The 26633-nt window shown below is 36.8% G+C and overlaps 1 protein-coding gene across 12 annotated transcripts in view; it reads left to right on the top strand.

The window, feature by feature from the left end:
- Nucleotides 1-26633, top strand: part of TRPM3 (transient receptor potential cation channel subfamily M member 3) — a 585468-nt gene that overhangs the window by 278030 nt on the left and 280805 nt on the right. For all 12 annotated transcript variants that reach the window (XM_024252051.3, XM_024252058.3, XM_024252049.3 and 9 more), the window contains 3 exons: nt 6297-6510; nt 9769-9893; nt 24871-25042. In XM_024252051.3, the coding sequence (XP_024107819.3) occupies nt 6297-6510; nt 9769-9893; nt 24871-25042 (511 nt within the window). The remainder of the gene's footprint in view (nt 1-6296; nt 6511-9768; nt 9894-24870; nt 25043-26633) is intronic.

Below are 26633 nucleotides of genomic sequence, written 5' to 3'. Positions count from 1 at the left end.
TCCCTGGGTCTCTGTATCCTCATTTGAAAAGCAAAAGAATGGAACAGATTCTTTTGAAGAGTCCCATGATTGCCAAGATATCTCTAAACTCTGTTTTCTTTCCAAGACAGTGACTACTTCATAGCCAGTGCTGAAAGGCTTACTAAAGAAAAAAAGACATGGTCAGGTCAAACACAGTCCCTCCCCTCAAAGCTCTTGCAACACAGGGAGATAAAATTGACACATGGGAAAAACAACCGGAAAAAAATATATATCACACTGGGTTTGATTAAGAGTTATATTGCATCAGCCTGAACTTGCATTCTCAGGAAAAGTCATGTTGGATGAAACAAAGGCCTTTGAAAGATGAGAATGCTTTCTGTAGATGAAAGGGGAGAGATTGCATTATCTAGGACTTGGAGGGGAGCAGCACTGGCCAAATGCAGGGAGAAGTGAGGAAAGCCTCAGAATTGGCAAGATTATGTCAAGTTATAGGGGATGCTGAGGGCAAGAATGGGGAGTTTCCATCTGATGGAAGAATTTTAATTGAGAAATAATGCGGTCCAAAAGGGATTGGAGAAAGAAATCTGCCTGTTGATGTCTCATAGAGAAGTCAGTAGGAGGCTGTTGCTGTAATTCAAATGGACATCCTAGTAAGAATACATTCTTAAAATGGCAACTGAAGAAATACAGAAAAGGAACTGGTTGAGAGCACTGTTTTGATAAGTGGACCATTAGAATTTGGAGACTGATTGGTCATAGGTAAAGGAAAAGGAGAAGTACAGAGAGACAGAGCCATTTACACCTTTGAGGTAAAGAGAAAGGGCCCTGGAGTCAGACCTGGGCTGTGAGCACTCCCATACTAGCATAGTGAACTTGAGAACATGATGGATTCTTTCTGTTCCCGTCGGTAAAATGTGGGGGAAACCAATATCCCTGTTGTTGGGAGGAGTATGTGAGAAGGTAAAAGTAGAACACGCAGCATGCATGTGCCTGGTACACAGTAAATACACAAGGTTCTTGTATTCCGGTTATTTTGTTGTTCTTGTTTTTCGGGATTTTTTTTCTCTCTTTTTTTTTTTTTTTTTTTGGAGATAGAGTCTCGCTCTTGTCACCCAGGCTGGAGGTGCAGTGGCGCAGTGGCGCAGTGGCGTGATCTCAGCTCACCGCAACCTCCACCTCCCGGGTTCAAGTGATTCTTCTGCCTCAGCCTCCCAAGTAGCTAGGATTACAGGTGCGTGCCACTGCACCCAGCGAATTTTTTGTATTTTTAGTAGAGATGGGGTTTCACCATGTTGGCCAGGCTGGTCTTGAACTCCTGACCTCAGGTAATCCACCTGCCTTGGCCTCCCAAAGTGCTAGGATTACAGGCATGAGTCACTGCGCCTGGCCGGAATTTTTTTTTCTTAGTAAAGTAATTGTGAGCAGAGAGAAAAATGTGAAGAGAGCCCACGAGTAGCGTGACCTCACCTACTGTCTCCCTTTCTTCATCTGTAAGATGGGGAGCTGGGATCAAGGGGATCTCTTAGGTCATTCATTCATTCACTCTCTTGATTGCTTACTAGCTGAGTAACAAACATTCTGTGATAATGAACACAGCTTTGTATGGGTTAGGCTGCTTCAAAAGGAATTTCAACATATTCAGTAGTTCTATTGGTCTTTTCCAGTGAGCTGCCCACCTGATCAATAAGTAGACCCTTTACATTTCTTACTGTTATATTGTATGTATAACTATAGAAGTCCTAAAGTAAATTATTTATCAAGGGAGGCTTATTCCTAAAAATGCATTTATTTATTACCAATTAGTATGAATAATTGAACTCCATAATATGTCACTTAGCTAGTTAAGCTTGCTGAAATTATTACACAATATCCGTATTAATTTAGTATGAATTGTAATCTCCCTTCACACTATGTGAGTTAATAATGTATGCATATCTATTCCCAGGTACTAACTATGGCTCTGGATCTCACAGCATGTATGTGCCTGGTGCACAACAAATATACAAGGTTCTTGTATTCTGGTTATTTTGTTGTTCTTGTTTTTCGGGATTTTTTTTTTCTTTTTTTTTTGGAGACAGAGTCTCCCTCTTGTTGCCCAGGCTGGAGTGTAGTGGTGCTAGATGAAATGTATAGGTGCAGATCTACATGGAGAATTTTGGGGTTCCAAAAGCCACAATCATAACAACTCAGAAATGTTAGGAATTACTCTGTAGTCTTGCAAGGGGCAAATAATTTTAGGAGTATTTTTATACTTTAGATGCTTTTCTGTGTTTAAGAAAAGTGTAATTTATATCTCACCTTAGGAGAACATAAGTCCACATTAAATTGGGGTTCTTTAAAGTGATACGTTAAAGTTGATAAATAAGAGAACAGTAACTTGAAAAGCAATTTCTTAATATGTCTCACACTAAAGCATTCTTGGTTTGCATAGTTTGGAAGCCTTGCAAGTCCCAGTTCTACTTTATTTTACTAAATAACCTGTTCTGGAATTAGTCAAAATGAAATAAATTCAATTCAGCAGAACCCCCAAATTTTAACTATTCAAGTCGCTAAACCACACTACTCAAGTAGCAGTGTACAGGCACAGAAAAAATGTTATTCTTTCATCTTTATCTTAAACCACTTTACTGAGGTATGATTGGCATGCAACAAGCTGAACATAATTAGTATATGCAGCTTGATGAGTTTGGAGGTAAGAACATACCTGGGAAATCAGCACAATCAAGGCCATAAACTTACCCAACACCTCCAAAGTATTCTTCTGCCCCTTTATTTATTTATTTATTTATTTTTTTCTTTGTTCTTTTATCTTATAGCATTCATTATAAATATTTCTCTTATAAAGAGACTCTCAATGAAGATTTTTAACAGAAACTTTTACTTAAGAAATTCCTCTGTTTGCGTCTGATACTCCAGTACCCCCTCTTCTGCCTGAATGCTCCTTGTGTGGCACAAAAGTACACATTGGTGAAAATTTCTGTTGATAGATATCTGAAAGTTTTTGCCCTCTGCATGAGAGTTGGTGCACAAAAGATGCCATTTTTCATATTGCAAACTCTAGTCAAATTCTAGTGATATAATGTACTTAGCTAAAATTGTCAACATTTACTCTGTATTCTGGAATCATTTTTTGCCAGATAAATCAATATAGAAACAACGGTATTGGATGCCAACACTTTGGATTTCTGGCATATATGTTCGGGAAACTTTAGCTCTTTGGTATCTCTTGGTGATGTAGTTTATTTTATTAAGCTGCTTTCATATTCTGCGTGCTTTTGCCTCATGTTTCAGCTGAATATATTTCAAATATACTTTAACGAAAGAATAGAGAAACAATTTTTGAGGCTTTGAAACAATGGGGTTTTCCAGACCCAAAAGTATGGCAATAAATTGTCATCTCCTGGATAATCTTATTTATAAATCGAAAAGCATATGTTTGTATGATTACATGCAGGCATATTCATTTTGTGGTTATGCAACTTCAACATTCATACTTAAATTCCAGAATTAATAATTTTCCCTTCTTTCCCACACAACATAGGCTTTAGAATGCCATAATTCTAATTGTTACCATTCATTTATATGCTGTATTGTCCAGTGCTTTAGTTCTATCACTTTGCACTGTAAATTAGGTGTTATTTTATATTATATACCCAATACTTTTTAAGATTTACCTTATATTAACTAATATCTTAGTTTATCTTCCTACCTTACAACCCAGATCATCCATTTTGGATCACGTAAGTCCTGCTTCCTATATATATTTTAAAACTTCCTTCAGGCCGGGTGTGGTGGCTCATGCCTGTAATCCCATCACTTTGAGAGGCCAAGGCAGGCAGATCACAAGATCGGGAGTTCAAGACCAGCCTAGCCAAGATGATGAAACCCCGTCTCTAATAAAAATACAAAAAAAAATTAGCTGGGCCTGGTGGTGGGCATCTGTAATCCCAGCTACTTGGGAGGCTGAGGCAGGAGACTCGCTTGAACCCAGGAGGCAGAGGTTGCAGTAAGTCGAGATCATGCCATTGTGTTCCAGCCCAGGCAACAGTGCAAGACTCTATCTCAAAACAAACAAACAAAAACAACAACTAAAACAACTTCCTTCAGTGAAGGTGCCTAGAAGTAAACTCTGTCAGTTTTGGCAGTATGAAAATATCTATAATCTGCTCTCATTTTTAAAAGATAGTTTTGCTGAATGTAGAATTCTAGACTGACAGGTAATTTCTTTTGACACGTGGAAGGTTTTGGCTTCAGGTGTCTATTGTTGCTGTTGAGGAGTAGGTCTTCAGTCTAATGACTATTCTTTGTACATGATCTGTCTTTATTTCCAGCTACTTCTGAGGAATTTCCCCTCCCTTCGGTGTTATGTGTGATGTGTATGTAAGTGAGGTTTCTTTTCATTTATCCTGCTTAGAATTCACTGAACTTTCTGCATCTTAGAATTGGTGTCTTTCTATAATTCCGAGGAATACTCAGCCAATATTTCTTCCAATATTGCCTCCTCCCCATCATCTCCTTTACTTCTATCTATAATTCTGATTATCTCCTCCAAGCTCCTTTATTTTCCTTTCATATTTTCAAATCCTTTGTTTTCCTGACTGCATCTCATTTATCTTCTGGATCTATTATCATTATATCTAATATTTAATTTAACTTATCCATTTTAATTTTCATTTAATTATTACATTTTAATTACTAGAAGTTCTGTTTGGTTCTTTTCAGATATATATATATGTATGTATATGTCATTTTTTAGTTTCTTGCTCCTGACTCTTATACTCAATCATCTCATTTATGCTTTTTAACATATTAACAGTTATTTTATAGCCTGTATCTGATCATTTCAATGACTTTGAGGATCTTATTTTGGTGCCTGTTTTTCCTGTTGGTTCTCATTCATGCTGCCTTATTTCCTGTATAATTTATTTTATGATTTTACTATGAAATACTTATTTCCCCATGAGAATTATTTCAGGCATGGATTGATGACACATTCTTCCACAGAGAATCTGCATTTACTTCTACCAGTTATCTGGAACCATCGTCCAGCCAGAACTATTTAACATTAAACACTGCTCGGCAATTCTTAAACCACACTGATAATGTGAATACAGACAAGGCCTGGGTGCGGGCCTGACTGTGTTTAAAAATAATCAGAGGGGAAATTTTTTCCTCATCCACCTAGAGTCAAGGTTGAGGTAGGCAAGTTTTCTTGCCATTTTCTTCTGTACATCAGACTTATTTAATTTTTTTCTTTCTTATACTTAAGGATGAGCCCTTTGAAGTATACCAGCTCTATGTAGGATCCCATATTAAATTCTTCCATAAAATCACTCAGTTCCCCACTGCATGCAACCATTAAATCAGATGCTCTAGGTCTTCCAGGGTTTAGGAAAGACACTCAGGGTCAAATCCTGCTTTGGTACTCCCTAATCTCCTGAGGTTCTAAACTGCTTCTTTGTTTAGGAGTCTCAATAATTCTTTTTTTCATGCCAGCTCAGAAACCTATTTCAAAGGACTTTCTATATTTGCCCAGTTTTTCAGTTGTTTCCAGCTAGAAATTGAAGTTTTTACATAATTACATTGAGACTTAAATGAGTATCTATATATATGGTTATATACATATTTATTACTGCATGTATTTATAGTATTTCATTTATATAGACTTATTATAACTTTATTTCCAGTTGCATCTGGTAACACCTTGATATTTGCTATACACCCAAATTTTCAACTATTCTTCAAGAATAGTTGTCCTGCCTTTTGTTACTTGTCTTCTTTAAAAGATACAGAAACACTACATTTGGTATGCAGTTGTTATAGCTATAAATAAATGTAATTCACTATTACGTTATTTTAAAATTCTCATTACATTATGTACAATTGTAGAATCTTTCATATCCTCTTAAAATAATAGGGTCACAGAAATAATAATATGTGCATCTAGTTAATATAAAGAGATATGAAAAATATTAGAAACATTTGAACTGTTGTACACATGCAAAGGGTGGTGAAATATAAACATGATTTCCTTTGAGCGAAGAACTCGGTCTGGGAAAAGTTATGCTTGCACAGCATTTTAGAGAATCTAATAATTTCAAAATGAATTATAATTTCAAGAAAGCCTTTAAAAGTACGAACTCTGTCTAATGAAGGCTCTTTTGATAAAGCAAGTGATCACCCCTTTTCAAAAAATCTGATTTTATATGAGGCATTTTTGTCACATAACTACACATATAATTGCAATCAGTAAAGATAACCAGCCTCAGCCAGTCCTGCCTTGTCTCCCTAATTGATGTCGTTTCTTCTTCCAGTATGTGCGAGTATCTTTTGATACAAAACCTGATCTCCTCTTACACCTGATGACCAAGGAATGGCAGTTGGAGCTTCCCAAGCTTCTCATCTCTGTCCATGGGGGCCTGCAGAACTTTGAACTCCAGCCAAAACTCAAGCAAGTCTTTGGGAAAGGGCTCATCAAAGCAGCTATGACAACTGGAGCGTGGATATTCACTGGAGGGGTTAACACAGGTAATTGCAAGTGGAACAGAGAAAGTCAACATAGGCCATGGGAATGTCATGCCTGATGTAATTTTCTGCTAAGGTTAATTATCTCTATATCATGCCACTTCATCCCTACCCATGGGTCCATAGTTGCTGGTTATCGCTCCCTCCTTTATCTAAATGAGAACTGTAAAGTTATTTCTTAACCAAGAAGAATTACTGAAACATAAGAAACGGGTTGGGATATTTAATAGTTGACTATACAGAATTCATAAACATGACTAATGGAATTTCACAGGATATTTTTAAACAGCTCAAATTGCCAATAATTCTTTAAGGAATGACTTCTGCTTTAAATTGGAAGCCCTACCTCTGTCCTTTACACAATTTCAAGTTTGGTACCAAATAGCTTTAATTTTTGCAAAATGACGTTTCCATCTGGGACATAAAGGCGAAGTCTAGGGCATTACGTGTTTATTGTTTAAAATATTTTATTAACTCCTCACTGTGCCAACAGAAGACACATCTCACTCTGAATTCCAAAGAAGTTTTCCTTCCTGCCATCTATATTGTGATATAGATGCATTCTCAAATCAGTTCTTACTGGCCCACCTCTAGTTAAGTGCTTATTTACAGAACATTTTTAATGTGCACCAGATAATGGAATGGATGCCTGTAAATGTTTTTGGCATACTTCCCCAGCCTGAAGTTTGAAGTTCCAATTGGAAATGCAGAGGTAATGTTGCAATAAGTTAGGCAAACTTATGACAAGCCCCAAATCTGTACATGTGGATACATTCGTAGTTAATGGAATATTCTAAACATAACTCTGGACCAGTTAGTTTTAAATAACATGTTATCTCGGGCCAGGTGTGGTGGCTCATGCCTGTAATCCCAGCTCTTTGGGAGGCCAAGGCAGGGGGATCACCTGAGGTCAGGAGTTCGAGACCAGCATGGCCAACATGGTGAAACCCTGTCTCTACTAAGAATGCAAAAATTAGCCCGGTGCGGTGGTGGACACCTTTAGTCCCAGCTACTCAGGAGGCTGAACCAGGAGAATTGCTTGAACCTAGGAGGTGGAAGTTGCAGTGAGCCAAGATCATGCCACCACACTCCAGCCTGGGCAACAAGAGCAAAACTCTGTCTCAAAAAATAAAAATAACACGTTATCTTAATGTTGTTTAATTTTACATTTGTAGTTTGGATGCTGTTTAAGACCTACACTGAGAATTCTCTTAAATACCTAGAATTTGTGAACATTCTGCACACAGCTACGTAAAGATATTTCAGCAATGAAGTCTGCAGACTGCTCATGTTCAATGTTGTTATGTGAAATTCTGACTCAGCCCATACACTGACATGATCTTAGAATGACCTGCTTAGCTCTTTACTCCTTATCCTGAGTAATCAAATATCTACAGAGCAATTTTTCTTTCAATGACTGTTCAGGTTTTGGGCTCCACGTTTCCCTCTCAACTAAGCAGTCCTCATTGGCTTGTGGTTATTGTCTATTGCATTCCTGTCACATAGAGACCAACTCAAAGGGTTCTACAGGTTCAAAAGAAAGTCTTACCAATGCTCTATTTCTAAGAACTTGGAATATTGTTTATTGTTTTTATTCTTTTATAAAATGCATTCAATATCAAAAGAAGAATTTATAGCCTACATGCTACAAACCCAAGAGTTCATCTCTGCCTCACTCCAGGCTTAGTGTTCAATCCAATACCCAAAGTGAGGTTCTTAACGATAAAATGTTAAAGTTAGGTAAGAGGTATTGATAGAATTGTGCAGACAGATGAGCATACCATAAAGTTAAACTTCTTGTCCAGGGCTGGCCCTGAAAGGAGTTTTGTATTGGGAACAATTGGAAACAATTTAATATCAATATTCACAGCCTTATTTTGGGGAGTTTTGTTTTGTTGTTTTTTGGTTCTGGTCTGTTTTTTGTTTGTTTGTTTGTTTGTTTGTTTGTTTTACCAGTTCTCTCACTCAGAAGATTCATAGATAAGATAATAAGTGAAAATGATATTCTTTCCAACACTCTTGAATAGCTCAACATGATTAATGGCCATTTACACCGTTTTGTTATTTGCTTTTTAAACAATGATTCTTTCTGTTTCATTTTATGAATATTTCAGTATTGAGTTACTTAAATACACATGTCTTTTCCCATGATTAAATTGCCTGGCGTGTTTCATGTGTTTAGTTAGTTTAGTGCACAGTGTCTGAGCCCTTCCTCTAGGCTAGCCCCTGAGGTGTAGGAAGATGAATAAGGCACTGATCCTCCAACTTCCCTCTCAAACAGTTTTACTGTTAGAAGAGACATCTTCACATATAATTATGAATCACTGCAGAACATGTTAAGTGACATACTGAGCTATTCAAAATTGACAAACTGCAATATGTTCAAATGGAGAAGAAATCAAATCCAACTCAACATTCATATAGGAAATGGCACTAGGTATAAATTTTTCTGGAGAAATGGGTGGAATTTTGATAAGCAGAAACATCTTTTCTTAGAGGATATATCTTATACATCTTCCTATAAAAATGATCATTTGAGAGGGAGGTTAAGAGAATTAGAAATTGCGTCTTCTTTAAATGGTTTTTAAAAAGGTAAGAGTTATGCTGCCTAACATCTTGTAAACTGAATTTTCTCACCCTTAACTATGATGGGGGAGGTCATTTTAACAGAAGAGGAAAATAATTAGAATGATGAAGATTAAAAGGTGTGTCTATATATTTTAACATAAATTTTCCACAGAATAATCCAACATTGTCTTTACGAGTAGGTTCTCATAAAGGTTAACAAAATCTCAAACTAAATAGCTCATGTCTTTGAATGAATTTAACTCATATACAGACTGTGGTGTAGATTTAACATACCATTATACATGGTGCTTTTAACATGACACAGTCAAGCTGTTGGTTCCTAATCATACTAACAAATTATTATGCTTATAAGAAAAAGAGTTTCTAGTTTAAAAAATTGTATTTATTATTTTTATAGACATTGGATGCTTTTTGTTTTTTCATATAAATTGGAGTAAGAAAGGCAATGCTAGAATTCATATACAAATCCAGCCAATGCATCTGGCATTACAGCCATGAGTTTATGTTTCCTCCTAAATACAAGTGGTTTGTATAGAAATGTGTCAAAATTTTATATTCAATTTATTTAACCTGGGGAGAAACCATTACCACAGTTTTCTTTAGAATGATGGAAAGGTATTTGCTTTAAAAGACAAAATCAATGCTTCTCTCTCTCTCTTTTTTTTTTTTTAGGTGTTATTCGTCATGTTGGAGACGCCTTGAAGGATCATGCATCTAAGTCTCGAGGAAAGATATGCACCATAGGTATTGCCCCCTGGGGAATTGTGGAAAATCAGGAGGACCTCATTGGAAGAGATGTAAGTCCTGAGTGCTGTCGCTTTCCATGACTTCTCCTAGAGGGGATATCAGAAAAGTATAATAAAATTAGTATTCAAAATGTGCATATTATAGTATTCTTTTGGTCCCTACTCACTGAAATGAAACTATGTTAAGGAACGGTTTCTTGGGCAAATATTTATTTTCTAAAACCTCTAGGCAAACTTCAGGTCAATTCTTATGATCAAGAAAGGTCCAAAGTAAGACTTACCACCTACCCCCTCTCTGCTTAAATCAAGCAGTGGTCTTTCTTCACCCATCAAATCCTGCAATTACTCTTGGTATAGTGATATTAAGATTAATTAACACCACTTAATATATGGCAACATGAACTCATTGACAGATATACTAAACATGGACTCTCTGCACCCCAGGGCTCTAGCATCTTCATAATTTGAGTATCTTTCACCTAGCTCCTGAGAGTTGCAGAGAGAGATTGTTTTCATTTCAAAGTACCATGAGGTCTATCTGAACCACAAAAAATTTTTTAAAAAGTGGCTAAGAATTAATTGGTCTTAAAATACTTCTTCTATTATGCAATACAATGCAAACATCTTATTTTAATCCAACACAATATATGCAATTTTTAAAAATGCAGTGCAAAATACTTTGAATTAAAAAATAAATGTCATCATAGGGCTCACTGTCCTGCCCTTTGCAAATCTTAAAATGTGTAGTATGAGTTACCAATGGCAATGCAGGCATTTAAAAAAGGAGGTAGGATCCATTTGACCCTGAGCAGAGATATTTTCCCCAGGGGCTTGCATTTCTCCTGAAAATTTATCTAAATGGGACAGGCTGTGATGCATTTGAATCGCAGACACTTTCATCTCAGTTTTAAATAAAACATATGTTTCAAAAAAACTAAATGTCATGAAACACAAGCAGTAAACAAACTCTGTTGGCCTTAAAAAATATCTTTATGGAGTACAAATGCAGATGTCTTATGTATATATACTGCATAGTGATTAAATCTAGGCTTTTAGTGTACCCATCACCTGAATAGTGAACATCATACCCAACAGGTGATTTTTCAGCCCTCACCCCTCCCACCTTTTGTAGTGTCCAATGTCCATATTCCACTCTGTATGTCCATGTGTGCCTAGTATTTAGCCCCCACTTACAAGTGAGAACATGCAGTATTTGACTTTGTTTCTGTGTTATTTTACTTAGGAAAATGTCCTCCAATTCCATCCATGTTGCTGCAAAAGACATGATTTCACTCTCTGTTATGACTGGCCAGTATCCCACCACATATATATATATATGGTAGGATATATATATATACAGTGGGATATATCTATATCTATATCTATATATGTATATATATGGTGGGATATATATATATATAGTGGGATATATATATGTGTCATATATATATAGCGATATATATATATAGTGGGATATATATATATAGTGGGATATATATATATATAGTGGGATATATATATAAAATATATAGTGGGATATATATTATATATATATAATATATAGTGGGATATATATTATATATATATAATATATAGTGGGATATATATTATATATATATATAAAATATATAGTGGGATATATATTATATATATATATAAAATATATAGTGGGATATATATTATATATATATATATATAAAAAATATATATCTCCAGTCCTCCATTGATGGACACGTAGGTTGATTCCGTATTTTTGCCATTGTTGATTGTGCTGCAATAAATATATAAGTTCAGGTGTCTTTTTTATATAATGATTATTTTCCTTAATAAAAAACACTTTAAATCTATTAGAACCTTTATTTTAAGTGATAACAAGTGTCCACATCAATGATATCAGATTCCATGTATAAATGCTAATTTATCCAGGATACATAGGATAAGGAATGAGATATCAGTTTCATTACTGTTAATATTCTCTTAATTAAAATTTATTGGCTGTTTCATATTACATACAAATTGAATATCTCAGCAACAATTTCCGAAGGGTTATATAGGCAGACCTGACTGGAAAAGTAAGTGTTACTAATTTCTTCAAAGTATCTGAGGCTAGTCTTTCATGTAATATATTTGGGGTAATACTTAGATTCCAAATTGGCCTTTGATTGTATGTTGATTTTGCACTAGAACAAATATATGTCTTAAAGAATTAGAATATGCCAAAATGCTTTCAGCACCAAAATCATTTCAGCACCAAAATCATTTAATAATGCATATTGATACATAAATTAATTATTTAAAATGTGTTGATTCAAAAGTCATTTTGAAATGTTCATAGCTTCAGGATCTCTCTTGTAAACTCAAATTATTATTTTTCAATTTGAAGGGGGACAGTACTTTGAACTTCCTCATTCAGATGAACTATGAATAAATGGCAGTTGATTATTTATTTATGCAAGATAGAGTAACTAAATAATTTCCTTAGTTGCCTAAGTGTTTGCAGAGAATGCTGGCCTACTGGCTCTTTGTATTATTTTGTTTGTTAATCTTATAAATTTTATAAGATTGCAGAAAGACAGTAATTCTATTACATTTACTTACCTGTTGAATTGGAAGAATCACTTCTGATTCTTCTACCTCCCATTCCAACTTTTTCTCTGACTTCACCTTCTCCCTTCACTCCTCATTTTTTTTCTTCTTTTGTTTCTCCCCAGTCTTCTTCTTGGTTGTATGCAACTAGAAACTTATGCATTCCAATGGGACTTACTGACATTGTCTGCCTTCCCAACTGAACATAGTCTTGATCCTAGCACAGAGGGCAGAAAAATGTTCAGTAAATGTGTGCATCCATCATCCCTGTTCCTGAGGGTCTCGTAAAGGCAAACCACAGCTCACAAAGAACCAGGTGGACCATGGGAGAGACTCTTGCAAAAAAGGAAATGAAAGTGGCAGGTTATAGAGAACACAGGAAAGACAGTTGTATTTTACTTTTTCCGTAAATCTTTCACAGGGATCTACTGAATTTTGACCACTCTGTTACCTTCTTCCCTTAAAACTGGGGAACTAGAATATACCTAGGATTTCTCAGGCTCTTGTGTGAGAATAGAGTTAGTTTTTCAAGTTATAAATTATTTGGAGTGAAAGTACTATTTTTGGTGTACAGGATTTATGACATAGTTTGAGATAAATTTTTGTATGTGTTCACTATTCCAATATGATAGCTAAAAGGTAAAGTAATATGATGTTAGGTTGCCAGTAAAAGAGGTGTTTGAATAAAACAGTGGTGGTCACTAGTGAAGATTCCCCTCAAAATTATCAAATTAAAAATATTATCTGGTAAGCTTCTTACACAGTCGCAACTCTTTTCTCAGCTAGCTTAATGTACTGCCATCTGTCCTTTTTCTTCCGTTTTACATAATCAAAATCACATGTAATAAACATCAAAAAATAAACCTTTTAGCATCAGACATCAGGTAGCAGAGAAAAACAAAACAATGTATTATTAAAAATCTTTACCACTTCAGAATTCTATCAAAATGCAATCATTTGAAAAAATAGAATAGCTGCATCTTTGGTCAAGTCTGTTTATACTCCAGAATAATATTGAAGAGGTACGAAATAAATGTCAAGGGAAATCTGGGAAATGTATTGGAAATAAATCCAAGGATAAAAGAAAGGCTCCATTCCTTATGCCTGATATCTTGTTGCAGTAAATTTATTTCCAAACTGATGGAAAATATAAATTATTTTATTTTTGTGGGGTTGGCTCTCAGATGAGAAGCTTCACTTTTAGAGGCTGAACATTCAAGTACTACTAGAATTATTTTATTTATTGATAGAAGCAGTGAGTGCAGCAATTGCTATTCATCTTAATCCCTTTAGGATGGCACTAGCGAGGCAAATACTAATCCTAAAGATAAAGAAGAAAACTTACTTGTCCTTGAGTGTGTTTCTAGATATTCTGGAACATTCACCTCCCTTCAGGTCTCATCTCATAGCTGGGCTTCAAGTTACTTAAGTGTAGAGCATTTGTCTTTGGATTCTCAGAACCCAACTTAGAGACTCACATTCAGTAGGTGCTCAGTAAATATTGATGAAGATGGATTGGGCATGATAAAATTCAAGCTACAGGGAAAATAAGTATTATGGAACAGATAATGATAAATCTTACCTACTTCACAACTTTATCACAACTTCATCTCTAATCCTACCCCCCGAGCTGCATCACATGATTGTGACTACAGTGGGGACATTTTTTAACCAAGCATCTGGATGTAAAACTGTTTTCTTAGATAGCAACTCAAGGTGGAAGGTGGAAGGTGAGGGAGCGGCCTGTTGGGTGTGGAGGTAAAACTGTGGGATGGAAACAGGCCTTTCTCTAAAGCTTTTGAAAGGTGTGTGATCTACCGATCTGAGGGATAGCACTCACCTTGATGTTTTAAATTTAAATATTATCCACTCTGTTTAACCAAGCCCATCTTTTCTCAGTTAATAGATCAAACAACAGATTTTGGTGTGGAATAAGGCTATGAATACTGAGATGGTAATCATTTTATCCCCTTCCACTTAGGCCTGAAAACATATACTGTTTCAGTTATTGAGGTTGACTCCACCTCTGTGGTTTCTCCATATTATTTCTACCCTCCCTCTCCTCTATTACTATCCGTAATCCTACACTTCAAATTTAGCTCAAGGCTCGCTTCCACCAGGACATCTTTCCTGACTAACTTCACCCTTAACGTCATATCCCTGATTGTAATGTTACCACAGCTGTCTTTTTCCTCCCCAGCTGTCTTAGTCTTTTCAGGTTTCTATAACAAAATGCCACAGACCAGGGGGCTTATAAACAATAGAAATTTATTTTTCCACAATTCAGGAGGCTGGACAGCACCTTCCTGCTGTGTCTTCACATGGTAGAAAGAGATAGGGATCTCTCTGGGGTCTCTTTTATAAGGCCCTAATCCCATTCATAGGGCCCCACCCTCATGACCTGATCACCTCCAAAGGTCCCCTCTCCTCGCTATTGCCTTGGAAGTTTGAATTTCAACATATAAATTTAGGGGAAGAAGGGACATAAACATTCAGTCCATTGTACCAACTTAATTAAAAACTCCCCAAAATGAGGACTGAATTGTTTATTTCTTGTTAACCCTTAATGTCATAGTTTGTATGAACATGACATATTGACATGCCACTTAAACTCTGTAAGATTTGGTTTCTTCATCTCTATAAAAACACTTGCTCTGCCTGTCTTCATACAACTTCTATGAGCATAATCACAATAATAGTAATTATAATTTATTGAGCTCTTATTTGACTATGCTCTGTGATTGCATATATTAGCTTTACAAGGTATGTATTATACCGCCTTTACAGTTGAGTAAACAAGGATCAAAACCGAGATCCAACTGTCTCTAATGCCCATTTTCTTAAATATATGTATGTCAAGTAAGATGTTAGAAAATATTCAATGATAGTGTGTCTTTATTGTTGGTTGAGATATTGGCACGTATCTGTGACTGTAAACCGAACTCAGAGATAGACTCGATGCATGGCCGGAGCCCCTTTCTTCGTCCCTAGAGAATCTTGACCTGGATAGAGGATTCTGAAAGTATCACCAGTATAAAGTCAAGAAGGAACTTCCAGTGAAATATAATTTTCATATGACACAGTTTGAATTTGGATTTCCTACTTTAGAAAACAATCTGACCAGATTTGTGTCAGGTGAATGAAGAGTTTCTGAAGCCTTGATTGTTTGTCTTCTCTGAAATCTAGATTAACAAGACACATAACAATTTAAAAATCCAGACATAATCAAAAGACAAAGCACTTTCCATTTTAACTTGAGGATGGAAATTGTGTTTGGGTAGATTTACAACACATCATCTTGTGTGGTTATTAAATTATCTTCACATTCAATGATGTCTTCTATTTTCCCTAAACTATAGATTTATTTCTCCAAGTTTTATAGCCTGTAAGGGTTCTTACGTTTAATTGGAAAGTGCTCTTTTGATGCCATCTTTATGTTTCAAGCCAGGAAACATCAAGTTCAATAACACAATTGATGGCTAATTTAATGTAGTTATCAAGTCAGTACATTTGTTACTTATTTCTGAGGCAAGCCAAATATGACTTCATATTATAAGCTCAGAAAACTTCCCAGGAGTGGCCCTGGCATGGAGTTGATTGGATTTTTATGATTAGGTTAGATAAGATGTATCTGGGGATGTGTGAGGAAAAGGTCGGAGACAAGGACACCCGCCCAAATCTGTTATAATTATACCAGACAGAGCCAATGCTTGCTGAGCCTGGACCACACTCAGGTTTGGAGCTAACTGCCTTAGTCACATTCACTTACGTGGGAAATGCGGTTCTAGAGAGAACAATGATGAGTTTGGATCTGGGCATGTTGATTTTGACTTTCCTTTGAGATATCTACCTATATGAAAATATCTGGCAGGCCAGTGAGTATGTGAGATAGAAGTTTAGAAGCACGATCTGGCTACACACTTAGATTTGGAAGTCATCTCATACAGATGGCAATTAAAGTCATTATGGTGGATGGGAGACGATACAGACAGATGAGGAGAAGGACAGCCTACCCCGGGATCCTCATAGTCTCCAGCTTTTAATGGATGAGCAGAGGACAAGCAGCCTGCAAAGGAGACCAAAGCAATGTCTGAGAGGTAGAAGCAAAGTCAGAGGGAGTCATGCAAGCCAAAAGAAGAGTGTGCTTCTGAAGGGGAGTGTGAAGTACAATGCCAAGTTCTATCAAGAGGCTAAGGAAGGCAGAGACCTGGAAGTGCCCATCCATTTCATCAAGATGGATATCACTGGCATTACTGGTCAAAGCTGTTTCAGAAGAATGGTGACAAGGCAGCACTCTTCAATGGGTTCAGGAGGGAGAAGTGGAGAAGCAGAATTGGCAGAGACCTCTTAGAGGTTTTGGCTGTGACGGGGAGAGATCCAGGTAGCCAAAGGGAGCCACAGAGTGAGGGAATTTTTCCTTTAAGGTGGGGGAGACTGGAGTTTGTTTATGTGCCGATAGCAGAAAGGGACATAGGGACAGAGAGGTGATAAGTGATGAATAACTCCTAGAAGGGCCATGAGGTGATGGGGCCCAGAGCTAAGGAGGAAAGATCCAACTGCGGGTACACTTGTCACTGAAGGAGAATGGGAGAGAGTATACATGTGGAAGATTGGTGTCAAGATGTTGAAGGAGTTTTAACCTGGAGGTTTATCATTTATTACTGAAATAATAATAATAGCCCCAACAACTACTAAAATAATATTCACATTTCTGTAGAGCTTACTGTCAGCACCCTTCTAAGCACTTTCACATAGATAAACTCGTTTAATTCTCACAGTGGCATTCAGAAGTCATCATTTTTAGCATTACTATCATCTTTATCATCTTCCCAATGTTCTATAACTGGTGATGGATGTTTCTGGGATGTAAACCTAAGCCACCTAGCTCCCTAGACCATATTCTTAGCCATTATCCTTTGCAGTATAGAAACCAATACTGCTTCTCTATATTAATAACAGCTCTTATTTACTTGAGATCATATTTTCATTGTTCTATGAGTTTTCTATCTCAGTTAATCCTTATAAAACTTCAATGGGGTGATTATTATTATTCTCTATGTACATATGGAGACAATGAGACACAGAGGATAAATAACTTGCTTAGGGTCACCCAACTGGCAAGCGTGTAGGAGCAGGAGTTGGATCACCAGCCACATGGAGAAGGGATGGTATTCGGGTCAGAGGTTTGAAGAGAGTGAGTGGAGGATGTTAGTCACCCCAGTGGAACAGAAACCAGAACTGATTAGAGCCCAGGGAAGGAATGCCAGGCAGAGGACTCAGGGTGGCAAGGGGGTGGGGACTAGAGGTTATGAAACTATGATGCATCAACCAGTTTAGAATAAAGGGGAGAAGACACATTTTGAAGCCTTAAAGAAGCAAGAAGATAATAATGATAATATTAATACACTATTATGTTAGCTATTGTTACGTTAAAAAAAAGTACCTCAAAAGTAATGGCTTTGTATTAGTATATTCTTGCATTGCTATAAAGGAATACCTGAGTCTGGGTAGTTTATAAAGAAAAGAGGTTTATTTGTCTCAGGGTTCTGCAGACTGTAAGAGAAACATGATGCCTGCATCTGCCCCTAGTGAAGGTCTCAGGAAGCTTCCACTTATGGCAGAAGGCAAAGGGGGAGCTGGCACACCACATAACGAGAGAGGCAGCAAGAGAAATGCCAGGCTCTTTTAAACGAAGAGCTCTCATGTGCACTGACAGAGCAAGAGCTCCCTAATGACTGTGGGGAGGGCACCAAGTCATTCATGAAGGATCTACCCCCATGACCCATACACTTCCCACCAAGCCTCACCTCTAACATTGGGGTTTATATTTCAACATGAGATTTCGGGGAGACAAGCACTCAAACTATATCAGGCTTAAACAACAAACATTGATGATCTCATAGTTTCTGAGGGCCAGGAATGTATGAGTGGCTTGTCTGAGTGGTTCTGGCCTGGGATCTCTCTTGAGGTCACAGCCAGGATGGCAGTTGGGGCTGCACCATTTGAGGGTTTGGATCTAGCTGTAGTATCCTCCTCCAAAATGACTTATTCAGGAGTTCCTTGCCATGTGGACCTCTCTCCAGGGCTGCTTCATCATCTTCACACATGCCACTGGCTTCCCCCAGAGTAAGTAACGTGAGAGAGAGCTAAGAGAAACCCTTTTATAGCCCAGTTTTGGAAGCCACACACTATCACTTCTGTTTTATTCTGTCCCTTAGAAGTGAGTCACTGAGTCCAACCTAGACTAGGAAAGAGTTTCAAAGAATTGCTGGAGATATTTTTTAATCACCCCACTCATACATGGTGATTTCTAAAGGAAGTAACCTCCTTTCAGAACTCAAGAGCCTTTTCCCACTGCCAGTAGGTTCTGTAGCTGAATGGTGAAGGGTTCCCCTCAGGACTGGGCAAAGGGAGCAAGTCCATTTGTGTGGAAAGCATGAAATGAGGACTGTGCTGCTCTGCAGTGTGCAACTTAAGGGACACATTTTCAAAGTGCTGCAGAAAGACATAATTGTTCCACCCATGGATTTCAGTGGGATTCACACTGCTAATGTATCTGGGCACTCTTTGGAAATGGATCCCTGGGTTTGCTGGTCTCTTGTTTGAATTGCCGAGCTGAAAGGCGGCATCTAGGTTTCAACAGGACCCTGCTCTACACCTGTCCTTACAGCCAAGGTGCCTGAGTGGGAAGTAACTAGCCAGTGTCTCTGCTAGCTCTGGCCTCGCTATAATTGTGAGGACACACAGAGCCTTTCTTTTTTTCATTTCATTTTCTCAGTCCCCATGTTCCTTTATCTCAGACGCAGAGGTTCCTTCCCACTTCTCAGCGGTATCCCATCGTCCCTCCCAGAAACAGATGCCTGATCCTAAGAGAATGTTCCCACTCCTTTTGTTTCTCTCTCTCCAAAGCACAATGACATTTTGCTGCCTGCTGGTGGCTTTCCTGACCTCTGTATACATACAGTTCTAGATGGCTCATCTGGAAATAACCTGATCAGCTATCAGAAGGACTTTCATGTCCAGCTGAGCCACTGATAAAAATGTCCAACAGCAAAACCAACCCTAATATCCTCTACAAATTTACAGTCAGACTGGGTCCTCTGCCTTCCCTCTTAAAATCTACATGGGATTTAGAGAAGAGTAGGATTAGTGGGGCAAATTTGACCAAGATACCTCACCTCTTTGAGCCCCTGTAGTTCTTTCCACCTATAAAGTATGCTGTCAATAGGTTAATCCTTGGGAAATTGTCCATCACAGTGCCTGGCATGCAATAAGTGATCAATAAATGCTAATATTTTTCAGCCTAAATTAAAATGATGGTGCTATTAGGAAAGAATGATTGTTTGGGCCACACATCCACTACCCTGCCGCTTGCCTGAAGCATGTTGGTACATAATTCAGTAGGTAATGAGGTTTGGGATTGCAGAAGGCCTGTGATTGATGGCACAAAAACCTGACGTAGTCCAATTCAATTCTGTTTGGAAAAGTAGTCCCAGGTCATCAAACTGCCCTCGCATTGCAGAAAGCACCATAAAATGGAAGAGACCACAGGACATGAAAGAACTACTTTTCTTCCTATAGCCAACACACATTAAAGGTCACTATTCTGCGTTAACTTGAAAAGAGCAAAAGCACTGTTTAACACAGGCTGTCCAGACTCAATTTTAGAGGCAGGAAACAGAAATTAGTCAAGTCCTCTAATTTATAGATGGAAAAACTATTGTCCAAAAGTTTCTTTCAATGAATCTGTTTTGAACATTTATTGTGAGGTATTACCAAGATGCATGATTGTATGTCTCTTCAAGCCAGCATAATATTTATCACACACTATATTTCCTCAAGAAATTCTTAATAAGTAAACAAATGAATGAATTCACAGGCTTGCCCCATGTTAGAAATTAGTAACTAGAAGAACTAGAGCTAGAACACCCATCTCCTGACTTCCTGTTTACTACTTCTGGGTGAGACCAAAAACGCTTGAAAATAGCTAGGAAAACTCAAGCAGTTTTTTTAGATTAGCTTCTGAATCACTGATTTAAGCCCATGCAGAAAACACAAATGAAGCACTCTGCCACCAGCCCATGACTGAAGGCTGTGTCATAGTGTCTCTGAATCAGTCCCTTCCTGGGAATGATGATGTCCCTACTAATGCCCTCTATAAAAGGGCTTTTACCTCCTTTCACCTCTTAAACAGCTCCCATTTCACTTCAGAGGGCCTCTTTGTTTCAAAGTCAAAGTATACAGAGGCCTCAGAACCAGAATTTTATCAGTCAGCCAGTATTAAAAGGTGTACAATTGATTAGTGCGGCAAGAATTCTCTCATTTACTCTTGAGGGACAAGAAAGGCAAATGTCATTGCTTACAGGTATTTTGGCCCACGATGCTCAGAGAGTACTAAGTGTCTAAAATCCATTTCTAAGCAAATTTCTCTTCTAGATATACATACTACTATTTTTTTTAATTTTTACTTTTGAAAAAATGTGTGTGGGTACATAGTAGGTACATATATATATATATATTTATGGGGTACATAAGATGTTTTGATACAGACATGCACTATGAAATAAGCACAACCTGGAGAATGGGGTAGTCATTCCTTCAAGCACTTATCCTTTGAGTTACAAATAATTCAGTTACATTCCTTAAGTTATTTAAAAATATTTAATTAAGTTATTATTGACTATAGTCATCCTATTGTGCTATCAAATAGTAGGTCTTATTCATTCTATTTTTTTTCTACCCATCATACTACTGTATTTACCAACTATAAAAGCTCACCTGATGTGAAGCCCTTTCAGACACCATTCAGCCTTTCTCAACTCAGGTTTCTTATCTGAACTGCAAAACAGGAAATTGTTTGAGTGACTGTCTTCTCGATTCTCCAAAGATAGTACATAACCTGGATCATCCTATGTTCTTGGGAAAGAAAGTGATCTATTACATGCAATGGATGCTGTGGGGCAGTAGGACTTAAATTCTCAGGAAAGCCTGGCTGAGAAACATGCCACAGTAATCCAATATACCTACAAATTGTGAACACATCAAATTGTTCTTAGACACACACACACAATTCCAAAAAAAAAAAAGGCCTATTTTACAATCTCTTAACAATGAAAATGGCTTCATTACTTCCAAAACTTTTTCAGAAGAAAAAATTCATTTGTATTCATGTTATTAAAATACATTTTTTTTTAATTTGGAAAGCATAACAGGAAGATCAGCAAATCCTTTTAGATATGTAAATTATAACTCAAACAAAAATAGATTGCTGGTACGTTTGCTATGAAGAATATTAAATGGCTTTTGTAGGCAAGTTAGACCAAACTGTATTCCTTTGAGGTATTTGGGAAGTTATTTCTAACTTTTCAGTAATCAGCAAATAGTTTCAGACCATCACCCTCTTAGATGCCTGGGAGGACATGGCAAAGAAAAAGCACTTTGCATATTTTGCCAACAGACTGCTGATTTTTTTTTTCTTTACTTACATTGATTTCTATCTCATGCAAAACAAAAGTCACTGATTTCTCTCATATCATTTCATTTTGATCACTAGTTTACAATTGGAAAATCAGCTTATAGTTGGTAAAATAGAGCAGAGCCGGAGAAGGAATTAACATTTATAGAATGCCTGCTATGAGCTTGGCATAGTGCCAGGTACTTTGCACATATAATCTCAACTAATCCCCAAGAGGTAAGTGGTTTTATCATTTCCCTTCTACAGAGTAAAAAAGTGAGACTCAGATTCACACAGTCATTAGCAAAACTGAGATTCAAACAAATTTCCACAATTCATATGTTCAGAATTATTCCAGGATTCAGCACATCTTTCTCCAATGATGACTGAAAACTAAATTAGGACACTTTACTTATTTTTCAGTTTCTATCCCTTATTATTCAGCAGACAAACTCTCTGCCAAAATATGACCACACTTGACTGGCTTCCACATAAGACCAAAAGAAATAGTGATCAGTAAGATGAAGAAATTGAAATTCATGAGTGAAACTGTAAATTTGACCCTTTTGCCATGACCAATTCAGATATGCGGTATTCCCAAAGAGCCACTGAGCTATGTTTCACAAGAAAAGAAAGTCAAAAGTCAGAAGACTGGAGCACCCATGTCCTTAGAATACAGATACTGTATATAGAACATAGATTATTTAATTTTCTTCTTTTATTCTTAGATTGTGGTGAATACATCAGCTTGGCTGAGAATTATTTTCATTCCTTTATTCATTTGAAAATTTCACTTTCACTGGTAGTCTTTAAATAGGTTCATAGGAATTAAAAAACATGGGCTTATGTCTCAGCCAGCGCAAATGCCTGGTGTTCACTATTACACACAGTTTAACCTCTAGAAAACCCACTGTCCCCTGCTTCTCACAGACTGCTTGGGTCTTACCCCTCCTTCTCAAGGAGTCTTGCAGGAACTGCTACTAGAAAAGAGAGAACAGTAACTAAAGCGTTTTCTTTTGTCTGCAAGCACAATGCAGAGGCACTTTAAGAACAGAAGAGTCTTTCTGCTGAGCCTCTTTCAATAAAGCATTAATATTTATTAACTTGCACTCTGCTGTAGAATGAATGTTTTATGATAAAAAACAAGTAGCAACAAAATGGAAATTTTAACCACAAGCAACCTACTCTTCCAGTGATAACGAGCTCAGGATGGGATTAGCAAACCACTGTCTCTGTGTTTCAGGGGACTCTTACGCAATCATCTAGACAAAGCAGTAATTGATTACTGCTCCATGCAATTACTAGAGACAATAATCAAAAAGTTATAGACTTCTTTTATCAATAAAAGCCAACTAAAATGAAGCTGTGAATTAACCTTATATTAATGCTGCATTAACAAATGCTACATTGACAAATTAACATTATAGCAATACTACATTAAATTAAAGCTACATTAACAAAAAAGTCCTGTATATTAATAGGACTGAAGGCTTTTTCAGAAGCTCAGAATTATATACACATTTTACATTTAAGTTAGATCAATCCTCCATTCAGAAAAGAAAGGATTTTTTTTCATTGTTGAACAAAAGCATGTCTGTCTCAAGTTTGCCTATTCATTCATTCATTCACTATTTATTGAGTACATTTTATTTGCCAGACACATAGAAATGTGGGATTTTGAATCAGCATCAAGGAAAAAAATGACTTGCATGAGTTCTTCACTATTGAGGACTGCCCTTATAAATCACTTTGTAATTCCTTTAACAAACTACTCAATCTTACTACAGCTTTTTATAGTGAGTTATTACATACTGAAAAAGAACAAGAGCATCTCAATTCTATAATTAATGTACACACTCCGTAAAGGCACAAAAATAAAAATTCAGTAGCATTTATTTCTTTCCTGTCAATTTTGATGATTCAATACAGTGATAGCTGTACTGAGACCATGTAACAATTAGCCTGTTGAATATTCTCTTTCTATAGTCTTGAGTGCAGTTCTTACCTAAATATTTTAGGAGTAGATTTCCAACCCATCATCTTATGTTTCTACTGGGTCTAAGCAGTGTAGGCAAGAAAAATAAGCATAGATTTTGGAATCAGGCAGTCCTGGGTATGAATTCTGATTGTGTGTGTGGTCGACTCTCAGAAAACTTACTTTACCTCTCCACTTCTTAGTTTCTTCGCCTACAAAATGAACACAATAGCATCTATTTTGCAGGATCGTTGCAAGGAATATAGATAACATGTATAGAGCAACTAGCTCACAATAGGTATTGCTGTTCTTTTTATACAAAAAAAAAAATCTGGAAGGCCACACTGAAATTGCTCTATTTTAAGTAGTGTAATTCACCATGAAATTAAAATAACAAAAAAGGTAGAATGAGACAGAGTTGAACATTTTGGGCCTGATTCATATCTGTCTCATGAGACAATTATTTTATATTCTAGATTTCCACCTAAATAAGGTGTCTAGTAAGAACAATGTTGATTTTAAATAAGAGACCTTCAAATTACTGAATGAGATTGACAGAAAGGATCACATTTCTCCTAGCTTCCCGCCACTATCTCCAGAATTATGATTGTTCTGCTGTGCCCGTTAAAGTATGGACATGATAGAGAAAGGAAAGAAACAAAATAACTAGATTGTAAAATTATTTTGGAATCATTAGCAAATACAAGGTTGACTTCAAAATGAAACAATCATTGGCATACCAGTTTTTTAGTACAATGAGAGCACCATCTCTATTTTCTGCCTCATTTCAGTAAATAAATAAATACTCATTTAAGCACAGTCTTGCTTTGAATAACTTTTGCCATAAATCTTGCCTCTATCCAAAGCAATACTAAGACGAAGATGTAGACTGTACTTTCACTGTACCACAGAACTGATGTTCTTTCTTTCTCTCTTTCCTCTGTCTGATTCTCCTTTTCATATCTTGTGTTCTTTTTTTCTGACTTCTGCCTCTTCCATTTGATACCCTGCAGGTTGTCCGGCCATACCAGACCATGTCCAATCCCATGAGCAAGCTCACTGTTCTCAACAGCATGCATTCCCACTTCATTCTGGCTGACAATGGTACCACTGGAAAATATGGAGCAGAGGTGAAACTTCGGAGACAACTGGAAAAGCATATTTCACTCCAGAAGATAAACACAAGTAAGTAGCGGTTGTTCCCACTGGCATGGCTTGTAGGAAGTGTGCTGAAAGTGAATAACTTTAAGTATACCATGCAGCAATGTAATAAAAACTTGAGCAAGTTTTAAACATGAACCATTATTTCTACTGGGCCAGAGCTTAGAATGAGAGGAAGCCATCCAGAGGAGAACAATTGGAGGTGTAAGAAGTAATTACACAATTAGTGACTCCAGCTTATGTATCATGTGTGAAAAATTCAACTCCATCTGGGGTATGTGTATGCAGATAAGCTTTCTCTTCAGACTTTTCCTTCATCATCTGCATGGTACTCTAAGGAGAAAAGTTTCTATTTATTAAGCTTTTTTGGTGGCTAAACAGAAAAGCAAAAGAATCAGATTTTGATCTTAGCACCGATCTGGCTGTGCAAAGGCATTTCAAAGAAATTGAACATTCACTCTCTAAGCTAAAGCATCATGTGAAAATGTTTCTATTTATTAAGCTTTTTTTGGTGGCTAAACAGAAATGTTTCTATTTATTAAGAGAAAATGTTTCTATTTATTAAGCTTTTTTAGTGGCTAAACAGAAAAGCAAAAGAATCAGATTTTGATCTTAGCACCGATCTAGCTGTGCAAAGGCATTTCAAAGAAATTGAACATTCACTGTCTAAGCTAAAGCATCATGTGAAACTATCTTCGTGAAATTTTAATTGTCTGAATTTTAAGTATGGATTCATTGTCTCTAGATACATATGGATTTAGATATAGATAGATGTATATGTGAACCTCATAGTACACAGTTACACTAATATTATCTCTTAAGCGCATAAGAATCTCTATTTGCTGTATTTATTATGTAAACATTTGTTTTAACTGTGAAAGGTAGCATCATCAAAACAGCAATGCTCCCCAGATCACTAAGTGGCTTGCATTTAAATGCAATTTAGCTATGAAAGCAATCTACTGTCCCGCCTCACAAAATAAAATTCTATTTGTTTTTATAAAGTAACAGGTGAGGATGCATGGCAAGCTCAAACTTTGTGGTAATTAGATGTCCCATCAGGGAAACTTTGATCTAATTGATTGAAATTCCAAAGTCTACAATTCCAAAGAACAAAAGATTCCCTTTGGCTAGATGAGTTTTCAGAGGTTCTATGTACTGTGATTCAACTTTTCCAAATCACTTTTCCCTTCTCTAGATTTTTGTCTGCACCTGTCCCAAATGGGTCTTCATTGCCATAGCCACCTTCCTCCCAAAACTGGGATGTTAGATTTATCAGACCACAGCTTCTTCCTACACTCTCTTTTCTGGTCCCACCTTTTAGGGACTGCTACTGTTTAAGTGTCATGTTTCATGGTTTCATATTTTTCACAATGAAACCTGAAATAATAAATTTTGTCCTAGGTCTGAAATAAAAATTATATTAGGAAATTTCCTTCCCCAACCTGTCTTTGGAAACAAGAAACACAAGTGTTATTAACCCAAGGTGAACATCTTCTGGAAACAAAAAGAGTAGAAAAGACTGGAAAATATACAGAGACCAGCAGAGATCAAACATAACAAAGCACTGTAATCAATGGGTGGTAGGTTTTGCTGTAAATACTAAAATTGAGTT

The sequence above is a fragment of the Pongo abelii genome, chromosome 13 (genome assembly GCF_028885655.2).
Source record: "Pongo abelii isolate AG06213 chromosome 13, NHGRI_mPonAbe1-v2.0_pri, whole genome shotgun sequence".
NCBI classification, from domain to species: domain Eukaryota; kingdom Metazoa; phylum Chordata; class Mammalia; order Primates; family Hominidae; genus Pongo; species Pongo abelii.
The sequence above is the reverse complement of the archived record's forward strand: the minus strand, read 5'-3'. Positions and strand labels throughout refer to the sequence as shown.